This window comes from Erpetoichthys calabaricus, chromosome 13 (assembly GCF_900747795.2).
Source record: "Erpetoichthys calabaricus chromosome 13, fErpCal1.3, whole genome shotgun sequence".
In the NCBI taxonomy this organism is placed as follows: Eukaryota; Metazoa; Chordata; class Cladistia; order Polypteriformes; family Polypteridae; genus Erpetoichthys; species Erpetoichthys calabaricus.
Window position 1 is genome coordinate 30,100,782 of NC_041406.2, and position 12,466 is coordinate 30,113,247.

General features: G+C 39.0%; 1 protein-coding gene across 1 annotated transcript in view; it reads right to left on the minus strand.

The window, feature by feature from the left end:
* Positions 1-12,466, minus strand: part of ago2 (argonaute RISC catalytic component 2) — a 77,044-nt gene that overhangs the window by 22,181 nt on the left and 42,397 nt on the right. Inside the window, exons 8-10 of the mRNA XM_028818065.2 lie at positions 6,253-6,400; positions 5,701-5,820; positions 5,004-5,126 (exon numbers count right to left, since the gene is read on the minus strand). Of these exons, the coding sequence (XP_028673898.1) occupies positions 5,004-5,126; positions 5,701-5,820; positions 6,253-6,400 (391 nt within the window). The remainder of the gene's footprint in view (positions 1-5,003; positions 5,127-5,700; positions 5,821-6,252; positions 6,401-12,466) is intronic.

Sequence of the window (12,466 nt, forward strand, 5' to 3'; positions counted from 1 at the left end):
AACTCTGGTGTTCTCATCCCATATAAGCACACTCAATCAGTTAAATTCATATTTTCTCAGAAAAATCCACTGTGGTTTGCATCTAATCAAGCAACATTTACTGAATAGCCAGGAAGTAAAATTCAAAATTCATATTGCTAGTTAGCTATGCAAATGAGTTAGTTAACAAAAATGTCTTGGTTACAATGTTTAAAAAATAAAGCTGATACCGGAAATCATTGTTTCAATGACAAATGAACAAAAACTATGACTTTATGATACAATCAAGACAAATATTTTGGCCAACCTACCTGATCCGCAATGAAGCAGTCACTATTATAAGAGACTACTGCAAGGTGCCACTATCCTCAGAATCGTAAAACTTAATGAATCATTTACAAGACAGTCTAAGGTGTGGCGTAAGAAAGTCAAGACCTTGAAAGCCAGGTACCATTATAGTAGGAAAACATTCATCCATTCAATAAGCCAAAAAGAACAAACAACATGGATGGATATTGGCTAAGCTCAATAAAGCCCATGCTGATGTAATGGTATTAAAAGTGCACATAATAAGCATTTTATCTTAAGTTTCCTGAAGATAAAGCATAAATAATGCTCTTGAATGGGGCAACTATGTCATATGTAACTGCTGCATACTGTGTTCATACCATGAAGGAGATCATACAATGTTTAGTGACAGAAGGTATCTGTAACGCTTAATGTATTTTCCTAGCCAGTAATAAATCGGCAGACAACACAGAAATGGCACAATTTGTGTGTTTACAGCAGACATACGCATTTCAGTGTGGTTTTCTGGGTCAGGCCAAGTACGCATTAGCAGATTAGCATCTGCCCTCTTTGCTTCAAATGCCATTTCTGCCTCTTGCTTTTGATGGGAAGTGCTCCTTCTTGCCCCATTGACAGTTGCATTAAAAATTAAAATACATAATTAATGATCTACTTGTGAATGGTAAGGTGTAAACTCTGAAATTAAAGTGGCAAATGGGGAGTGAATTATTTTATTATGTTGTCAGCATAAAATCAAGACTTGTCCCTTTCAGAGACTCTGCATGATTTTACAGATGTCTGATGTTTATAGATCCTGAATAATGTTAATGAATAATGGGGGTTGGAGAAAGGCTGGTGTAGGATGGCTTGGGGCCAGATAAAACCTGAGTATCAACCGGACTTGGTTCTCACGACACAATTGATCTGCAATGGTAGTGCAGATTTGAGGAAGTTACTTCCAGCAGAAAAAGGTGCAAGACAGTAAATATTTCCCTCATCAGCTGCATTACTAAGTACAAAAGAAAATCATGAAAATGGAAACAAACAAAAAAAACTGTACAGCACTTTTAGGAATTAATGCTTTTAAACTTTGAGCAAAAAATGTAATACTAGTAGTATGAAAAATGTGATTTTGAAAAACTAAATATATAAAATCAAGTAACAACAAAAAGAACAGGAAAGTCACAAATGACAAGTCATCAAAAATGCCTCCTGCTGGTACACATTACGGCTTGGAGAAAAGTGTTACAAAATTAAATAAAGTTGAGGAAAAACTGTTTTTCAAAAAGTTGTATTTCAACCATCCATTTGGACAGAAACTAACCTTAAACTGTAAACATGTATCAATTTCATCCACTAAACCTAAAGCAACTTTGTTAAATTTCTAATGATCTTTCTTTGATGTTTCTAATCTAGTCTCATTGCTACTTAAGTCAAATAACAACTTTCATATGTCAGATAAGTTTAATAAGTGCTTTCTTATTGCAGACAATAAAACCTTCCAAAAAATATTTTTTCTTTCTGTTGTTATCCTAATGTGATGTGAGAGACCTTCCGTGACAAGACCCTGAAGGTTGCGTTGGTGTTACCAGTGTTCCCAGAAGAAGGTGTTTCATCTCAGGGCACTCTGGATATCATCGAAAAGAGTTACAGTGCACAGCTTGACGGCAACTCCGGCCTGTTATGGCCTCGGAGAATCGCAGTCAGAGTGGCTTATGGAACGGTCCTTACAGATGACACTGCAGTTGTGACCCACTGGGCTGGCTACTTTGAGCAGCTGTTTAAAGCTGCTCCTCTGGCTAGGACGTTGGATATCTCTAGATTCACAGTTCTTGAGGCTGATCCTCCAATTAGCTGTGAACCACCAATGTCACTGAGATTGCACAGGTGGTGAACCAGCTGAGGGCGTGGAAGGCTACAGGGATCTGTGGTATCCAGGGTGAAGTTCTCCAGGCTGGTGGTAAGGCTGTCGTCCTGGCATTGCAAGCAATCTTTGCTTCCATTTGGGAGACTGGTGTCATCTCAACTGATACGGTGACAGGTCCCATTTTCCAATCTGAAAAGGCAAGGGTGATTGCCTAGATTACGGCAACTACAGGAGGATAACACTGCTCTCGGTGCTGGGTAAGGTCCCTGCTAGGGTTGTCCTCAATAGGATCGGTGATCACTTGCTCACCGACCAGCAACTGGAGCAGTCTGGTTTTACGCCTAAGAAGTCTACCATCGACCGCATCCAGGCACTGAGGGTTCACATGGAGCACAAACGCGAATATCGGTAGTTTCTTGCAGCCTTTGTCAATTTTCATAAAGTGTTTCACTCAGTTGATCGAGCTGACCTGTGGGACATCCTGAGACTTTCCAGGATCCCCTCAAGTTTGCTGGATATCATGGCTGGCCTGTATACTGCGAGTGCTGTGTGGACTGGTGGCAGAACCTCTGTGTTTTTCCCAGTTGATTCTGGGGTATGTTCTTGCTCCTACTCTGTTCAATGCTTGCATGGACTGGGTGTTAGGCAAGGTTGTGGAGTCCTGTATACTGCGAGTGCTGTGTGGACTGGTGGCAGAACCTCTGCATTTTTCCCCAGTTGATTCTGGGGTATGTTCTTGCTACTACTCTGTTCAATGCTTGCATGGATTGGGTGTTGGGCAAGGTTGTGGAGTCCACAGGCTGTGGGGCATTTGTTCGCGAAGAAAGATTCACTGATCTTGACTTTGCTGACGATGCTATGATCTTTGCAGAGTCAATGGAGGCTCTGATCGGGGCACTTGAGAGATTGAGCACGAAGTCTGAGGGGCTGGGCTAGTGAGTGCCCTGGATAAAAACCATGATCCAGGCCTTTAATGACCTCTTGGGCACAGCCATCAACAATGTGTCTGTTTGAGGAGAAAGTGTCAACCTTGTCGAGAGGTATACTTACCTCAGCAGTGACATTCATGTCTCTAGTGACTCTTCCTATGAAGTCAGTAGATGGATTGGGAGAACATGGGAGGTCATGGGGTCACTGGAAATGGGTGTGGGGCACTCCCAATATCTATGGAAAAGGATGAAGGTCCAAGTCTTTAGAGTCCTGGTGCTTCATGCCTTGCTATATGGTTGTGAGACATGGATGCCGGTGAAACCTTGTGTACTACTGGTTTGACTTTGTGTCGAATGAGTGGTTGCTCATGGAGGCACACCTGCATTTTGAGGGAGCATCAGGATCCTTATTGTTGAGAACCACAGTGGCTGAACCAGGCCAAGGGGACGCCCCCGTAACACCTGGCTGCGGCAGATAGAGGGTAATTTCTGGAGGGTTTGACTAGACCGCGTGCCTACCTAGGGGGGTTGCCAACCAGGATCCAGAGCTGTTTCACTGTGTGGCGGGTGTGGCAACGCACTGTAGTAGTGCATGCCCCCCAACCTGACCTGACCTTTGTTAAAAATTGTCTATTGAGGAGTAAAAAAAAAATATTGGAAGACTGACATTCTCATTTTAGAAAGATGGTATTACTGTATCAATAGAGTGACAAGTGCAGAAAACTAGATTCCTACATATGTTTGCTTTGTCCTGCAAACTGGTATCAATTTGAGTGTAACCTGTTTAGGTAGCTGGATGCTTTTTGCATAAATGAATTCCAAACAAACCAAAATCATGCATTTACATCAGACACTCTGATTTCACCCCAAAATATCGCAGATTTATGAGTCTATCAGTATTTTGACTCCTCTGAAGGCACATAGCACTGTGCATAATTCAGCAGAGCAGGAAATGACCGTTAGTATGAATATATTGGTGAACCTATTGTAGACATACATTTCACAGATAAGCTGTTTATCTTTCCTCTCACAGAAAAAATATTGGTAAATTCACAAATAAAAATGCTGTGCATACTTTACAGGTTGTGCATAGATGACTCATTTCTAGAGATGCAGATGGTAATATATACATAGGAAGTCCATATCTAACAATACGTCTTTGATATTATCGGAACATGCTGTATGTATCTGGCAGGAGACATAAATTAACAGGTATAGTGTATATTAAATGAAGCTATTGGCTTGAATGTATAGTTTTGGATAGTTCTCATAACAAAAAAAAATTTTAAGACTGATGCTTGCTGAAATAAATGCACTTAAATGAATGCTTTGTGCAGGTTGTGCATTGTACAGTTATGGCACAGAAAATACCTGCATCTTTATTTATTACACATAAGAGGTACATTTAGATATGTCCAGGGCTAAGAATCTTTTTCTAATGGAAATGTTCCCTGCAGTGCAAAACAAATTCTTATTGTGCAGCAATATTTAGGTAAAGTATTCCTAGGTAAGCCTTGGTGAATAAATCATCCTAGCCAGCTGATGTGCTGTAAACAGAAATTTGTGCATAAAATGTTTGCGAACTGAATACCGTTACAATATGTTCTTCCAGCTTTGCAATTTTAAATAATGTGTATAATACAAAACCATAGATAGCTACGAAAAAAGTGTGTTCCATGATTCTGCTCATCTATAATTCACTTTTCTCTTTCTTTTAAAGCAATCACAGCATACTGCATAACATGGTCTGCATCGATAACTTCAGCCTCTACTGACTCATGACACGGCGTTAAATAATATAAAATATTCCCATGTACAAATGTTTTGTCTAATAGTGTACAAGTACCCATTCATTTCACAGTACTTTGTAATATGTTTAGATAAGTGGTATGTTTTCCATTTGCAGTGGATGTGTACATTTAATAAGTAAACTTCCTTACCCGACCTCCATAAAGTATTGAAGGTGCCTGAAGAACACGGCCGTTTACTTCTGTCATGTTATCTCTTACCAAAACTCCAAATTCTTGAACATAAGGATCAGTGTTGAAATTGGCACTTCTCATCTATTAAAGATGAAGTAAAATTCACTATATGCAGTTTTAAAACACACGTTAAAAAAAAGCAGCTAGTTGTTTAATGTTGTGCAAAATGAGTTAAATTCAATGATAGAAAAGAGATTTGCAGGGTTCATTTGCCTCCATTAGTAAATCATTTGGAAGCCACAAACTTTGTCTTAAGAAATATAAAGACACTTGCGTTTTCTTAGATATTAACAACTTCATCCAAATTTTTTGGTTAAATGTTTGGACACATGGCAGCATGTTACGAATTTATATTAACTTGCACTTAATTCTCAGCAATTAAAACTTAAAATTACAAGATCAGTGATATATATTGCATGTGTATTCAAAAAAGACCAAGCTCTAAGTTATAAAAAAAAGTTTAAAGGAATTTAGCTGTATTCTGACTTAAGTGTGATCATATATACTGTACATACTATTAACTTATTTAATGTAAAGTAAATAAATATTTTTCATGTCTAAATAACCTGGCAGCATTAAATATGCCGAGTGAACAATTTCAGATAACACAGGATAATGCGAAAAATTGTAGGATTTAGCTATGTTAAATATTTACCAGTTTGCTGATCTCATCCTGCCGATCTGGTGCACACCTTGCTGTTGCACGAATCATTGTGGAAGTCTGATTGTCTGTTAGTTTCTTTATACATCTTTGCCCCGCCACTATATTACAAACCTAGTAGTAATTATATTAAAGTTATTCACAACATACATTCTACAGGCATAAAACAGTCTTTGAAACAAAATACTAAAGACTACAGTTTAAAAATATTTGATTTCAAAATCATTTTTGACAGGTCTTGCTACCAAAAAGTACATTCACATTGCTCTCTTCCATTTCTGCACACGTATTTGCTTACTTATTCTGGTGTGCACATTCACTCTGTTCCTTACTGTACACAATAAAAAAGTTTTGCTGTCTCATTTTTTTCATTATTTATAAACAACGTAAACAGTTTCCAACAGCTGCTAGTCCACTGCTACAGAAGATAACCTTGATAACTATGTAAAAGGTTATATAAAGAGTGAATCAATATATTTTTATATAATTCACAAATTGAAGTGTACATTAAAAATGATCACCAACTGCTTCCCAGTTATCACTCACTTCTAGAGGAAGGTAAGTATGTTTTTGCTCCTGTCCAACCTGCAAACATGGGAGATGGGGATAACGCAGGACTAACTTATATTTGTCCTTAAAATACTGTGCCACAGTACATTCAATTGTTTGCCCATTTTCTTGCTGAAGAGGAAACCTATGGAAAAAAAATAAAAAAAAATGTTTTTGAGTAAGTGATAACACCAACTACAGTATGGTCAGAGAAACAAATTTCTGATTTAAAAAAGCTGTACAAAGAATGAATTAGAATCATGATGAATTGAAGAAAGAGGACATAGTAACACAATATTAAAAAATAATTCTCCATGAGTCTGGATGGGCTTTCTTCACACATCTTAAAAGACATGCTTTCGATTAATAGGCAAATCTAAACTGGCCTTTTGTGAACAAGCATAGAGGATTGTTCAAACAGGTTGTTTGCTACTTGGTTCCAAGTAATGCTAGGATATGCCGCATGAAATGGGCCAGGAAATAAATATTTATACAAATGAATGGTATTTGACATGTACAATGTTCCCAATAAAATCTAAACAACACACCGCTTACTAAACATAGGAAGTCTGCTTCTGACTAGAGTAAAATTTTGTGCTAAGAAATTACAATAAACTATATAATGGTTTATACATTGTGTCTCATGTGAAGTTTATTTCTTGGTTAACAGCTACAGTGCATCCGGAAAGTATTCACAGCGCATCACTTTTTCCACATTTTGTTATGTTACAGCCTTATTCCAAAATGGATTAAATTCATTTTTTTTCCTCAGAATTCTACACACAACATGAAAAAAGTTTACTTGAGATTTATGTAGTACTAGGGTGTTGTACCGTGTTAGCCATTATGAATGTAGAGAAAAGCCAAGCAAAATGACACCTTTTATTGGCTAACTAAAAAGATTACAATATGCAAGCTTTCGAGGCAACTCAGGCCCCTTCTTCATCTTACATCTTCATCTTACATGATTACATCTTGCCTGAAGAAGGGGCCTGAGTTGCCTCGAAAGCTTGCATATTGTAATCTTTTTAGTTAACCAATAAAAGGTGTCATTTTGCTTGGCTTTTCTCTTGAGATTTATGCAAATTTATTAAAAATACAAAAATTGAGAAAGCACATGTACATAAGTATTCACAGCCTTTGCCATGAAGCTCAAAATTGAGCTCAGGTGTATCCTGTTTCCCCTGATCACCCTTGAGATGTTTCTGCAGCTTAATTGGAGTCCACCTGTGGTAAATTCAGTTGATTGGACATGATTTGGAAAGGCACACAACTGTCTATATAAGGTCCCACAGTTGACAGTTCATGTCAGAGCACAAACCAAGCATGAAGTCAAAGGAATTGTCTATAGACCTCCGAGACAGGATTGTTTCGAGGCATAAATCTGGGGAAGGTTACAGAAAATTTTCTGCTGCTTTGAAGGTCCCAATGAGCACAGTGGCATCCATCATCCGTAATCCGTAAGTGGAAGAAGTTCAAAACCATCAGGACTCTTCCTAGAGCTGGCTAGCCATCTAAACTAAGCGATCAGGGGAGAAGGGCCTTAGTCAGGGAGGTGACCAAGAACCCGATGGTCACTCTGTCAGAGCTCCAGAGGTCCTCTGTGAAGAGAGGAGAACCTTCCAGAAGGACAACCATCTCTGCAGCAATCCACCAATCAGGCCTGTATGGTAGAGTGGCCAGACGGAAGACACTCCTTAGTAAAAGGCACATGGCAGTCCGCCTGGAGTTTGCCAAAAGGCACCTGAACGACTCTCAGACTATGAGAAAGAAAATTCTCTGGTCTGATGAGACAAAGATTGAACTCTTTGGTGTGAATGTCAGGCGTCACATTTGGGGAAAACCTGGCACCATCCCTACAGTGAAGCATGGTGGTGGCAGCATCATGCTGTGGGGATGTTTTTCAGCGGCAGGAACTGGAAGACTAGTCAGGATAAGGGGAAAAATGACTGCAGCAATGTACAGAGACATCCTGGATGAAAACCTGCTTCGGAGCGCTCATGACCTCAGACTGGGGCGACGGTTCATCTTTCAGCAGGACAACGACCCTAAGCACACAGCCAAGGTATCAAAGGAGTGGCTTCAGGACAACACTGTGAATGTCCTTGAGTGGCCGAGCCAGAGCCCAGACTTGAATCCGATTGAACATCTCTGGAGAGATCTTAAAATGGCTGTGCACCGACGCTTCCCATCCAACCTGATGGAGCTTGAGAGGTGCTGCAAAGAGGAATGGGCGAAACTGGCCAAGGATAGGTGTGCCAAGCTTGTGGCATCATATTCAAAAAGACTTGAGGCTGTAATTGCTGCCAAAGGTGCATCGACAAAGTATTGAGCAAAGGCTGTGAATACTTATGTACATGTGATTTCTCAGTTTTGTTTTTTTTTAAATAAATTTGCAAAAACCTCAAGTAAACTTTTTTCACATTGTCATTATGGGGTGTTGTGTGTAAAATTCTGAGGAAAAAAATGAATTTAATCCATTTTGGAGTAAGGCTGTAACATAACAAAATGTGGAAAAAGTGATGCGCTGTGAATACTTTCCGGATGCACTGTATATTTGCTTACTCTGCAGATATAAAAGCAAAGGGTAAATTTAAAAGGAAGGAGGAAAAAGTCAAATATGTCAATACAGGTAGCCCTTCATATTCACAAGGATTGGGGGGGGGGGGGGGGGGGGGTCACAGGACCTACAAAGATGTGAAAATTTGCCAATGCTACTTTGGTCCCCTTAACATACAAACATTTCATATAATTAGGTAAGCTGATCTGCCTAAAACAAACTTTAACAGTGTTTCAATTCACTGTACTAGAAATAATATTCACTATTTTAATACTGTAATGCCACTGACGATCTGCATCAGCCCAGGGTAAGTCATCCATTGTATAAGCTGATTTATCATCACAACAGGTGTCTAATAAAATGGCAAACTTGCAATGGCGAAAGGTCCTTTTAAGGATAGAGCACCATCTAAAAAGCCAAGTAAACAGCAAAGAATCAATTCTGGTACTCGGCATCAGCATTACATTAGTGTCAGGAGCAGGACATAAAGAAAAACTACTGTCTGACTGAGCAAAGCACTGAGTGCAACAAAGACCTATAAACATACTTATCTAGCTCTTCAGAGGAGCTGCTGGAGAGTGTGAGGCTGATATCTAGGATCTTTAGCACTGTTTGCAGCATTAGTTGGTGGAGGGGACAGGTAGTATGTGAAACAACTGAGAGATGGCTACCTCTGCAGTCGGCAGTGCTTTGGGATCACATAACTGGAAAAACATGTGGCAGACAAAGTTGCCACTGACCTCAGGCCAGCTGTGTGAAGCAGAGCTATTGGTACAACTGTGCAGACAAAGGATGAGGCAGATCGCATGGGTGTTTGAGGCAGCCATGTTGGGAGAGTCTCAAAGCCAAATTTCAGACCTGGAGGGGTATTGGGAACATCGGGTCAGCGAAGGAAAACTGATGAGAGGCTGGTATATCTGCAGCTCTATGCAAAAAGGTTTGCTTGTTTACTTGTAATCAACAGATCACTGGGCAGATGTGCAGAGTTTAAGATCAATTTAGCTCCGCCTTACACTTTTTCTTTTTCAAAATTAACTTTTAAATATTAAAGATATAATATGCACTTTCACTAACCAATAATGAATAACAGTTATATATACAGAAATAAATAAAAGGAAAATTAAGTTGCCAACAAGTAAAATATTTCCAAATCAAGGACAAGTTTCTCAAACTTTCAGCTGGGACATTAGTCCATACTTTCTTTGCTCCAATTACTCCAGGAGTTAAATAAATAAATATTACTTGTGACACCTCTACTAAAAAATAAGCGCTCTTACTGACACTCTGAAAAAATGTGATTCACCAGGAACTGTCCATTAGTACATTCTGAAAGAGAATGCTCTACAGCACACATTCACTCTCTACTAAATGTTACTACAATAACAATATCTGTAGCAAAACTAATACATAATGCATATTAGGGATGCACTGGCTGATCCTGAGAATCATCTAGTTGTCCCAAATGGGAATAGTCAAAGTAATCTTACACATTAATTAAATCAGATTTGTCTTTTTATTTTGAAATATATTTGTATTGTTGAATTTATCAAAGTGGTCAAATATTTGTTACAGCCCTAAATGCATTTGTAGCAATTCCTCTCAGAAGGCCGAGGGAGAAGTGAAGCCTAAACATATTCCCATTGTCACACACGTGTTTCAGAGTCAACCAAAGGGACCATAAGATGCTAATTCCACGTCAGGCCGGGGGCAGCAGGCTGCACTAAATCTCTCTTTTCTCTCTGCAGACAAGATGCGAGAAATTCCTCCTATATCTGATTACGGTGGGATTGCGTCACTTCCTGTTCCTGCCCCGATGACATCACTTCCCTTGAACCACCTTAAAAACCTGCAATCCTCCCTAATTGAGTCAGTTCTCTTTTGGACTCTAACCTGTACACATTGAACTTAACCTTCAACCTTTTGCAGCCAGGGAAAGTATACAGGTGTCTGCACCAAACCTTTGCTGTGTGTCCGGCTATTTATTTCACACCACAGATTTTCATTTTAAATTTTTTTTTTTTTTCAATGGGTTAAAACAGCAACCAAATAACTGCAATTAAACTTTAAGCAGTGTGTGCTCTGGCCTATTGCTAAGGAATGGTTTCTACCTTTTGAAGGAGCACTTTCTCTTTATCCACGAATCTTCTGAACATGCTCTTTCAAGAGCAGCTTGTTAGGAATATACAAGCGCTAAAAATTTGTTCTTGTTAGTAGAAAACAAGGCAGACAAAGAAGATGGTTTCAAATGTAGTTCAACTGCTTTGTAAACATGACAACAGTCAATACACAATTAAAAATAGTACACATTTTAATAACACAAATGGTAGCAGTTTATAAATATTTATAAAAGGTAAAAGTATTTACTTGTTAGTTGAGCCTACAACAAAGATAGACAGTCTTGCACTTGGTTTTCAGTTGAAGGAATTTGGCAGGGATTCACAGAAATACTGTGCAACATTACTTCAGAAGCAGACTTGACTATTTAAAAGTGACAGTTATGATCAATTAACTGCCTAATTACTGAAATTAAACTATTTATTTATTTTTAAAAAGGAGGTAAAATTTATGAATTGGGATGACCCTCACAATCAGGAGGTACTGTCCATTAATCCGAAACAGTGTCGCAGGCCACCACAGCAAACTAGTAATGCATCGATGGCACACAGGTAGGTTACAGAAAGAGCAGAGTCATTCAGCTGGGACTAAATCATTGGTCCTTGTAATACAGTGGTGTGAAAAACTATTTGACCTCTTCCTGATTTCTTATTCTTTTGCATGTTTGTCACACAAAATGTTTCTGATCATCAAACACATTTAACCATTAGTCAAATATAACACAAGTAAACACAAAATGCAGTTTGTAAATGGTGGTTTTTATTATTTAGGTAGAAAAAAAAATCCAAACCTACATGGCCCTGTGTGAAAAAGTAATTGCCCTCTGAACCTAATAACTGGTTGGGCCACCCTTAGCAGCAATAACTGCAATCAAGCGTTTGCGATAACTTGCAATGAGTCTTTCACAGCGCTCTGGAGGAATTTTGGCCCACTCATCTTTGCAAAATTGTTGTAATTCAGCTTTATTTGAGGGTTTTCTAGCATGAACCGCCTTTTTAAGGTCATGCCATAGCATCTCAATTGGATTCAGGTCAGGACTTTGACTAGGCCACTCCAAAGTCTTCATTTTGTTTTTCTTCAGCCATTCAGAGGTGGATTTGCTGGTGTGTTTTGGGTCATTGTCCTGTTGCAGCACCCAAGATCGCTTCAGCTTGAGTTGACGAACAGATGGCCGGACATTCTCCTTCAGGATTTTTTGGTAGACAGTAAAATTCATGGTTCCATCTATCACAGCAAGCCTTCCAGGTCCTGAAGCAGCAAAACAACCCCAGACCATCACACTACCACCACCATATTTTACTGTTGGTATGATGTTCTTTTTCTGAAATGCTGTGTTCCTTTTATGCCAGATGTAACGGGACATTTGCCTTCCAAAAAGTTCAACTTTTGTCTCATCAGTCCACAAGGTATTTTCCCAAAAGTCTTGGCAATCATTGAGATGTTTCTTAGCAAAATTGAGACGAGCCCTAATGTTCTTTTTGCTTAACAGTGGTTTGCGTCTTGGAAATCTGCCATGCAGGCCGTTTTTGCCCAGTC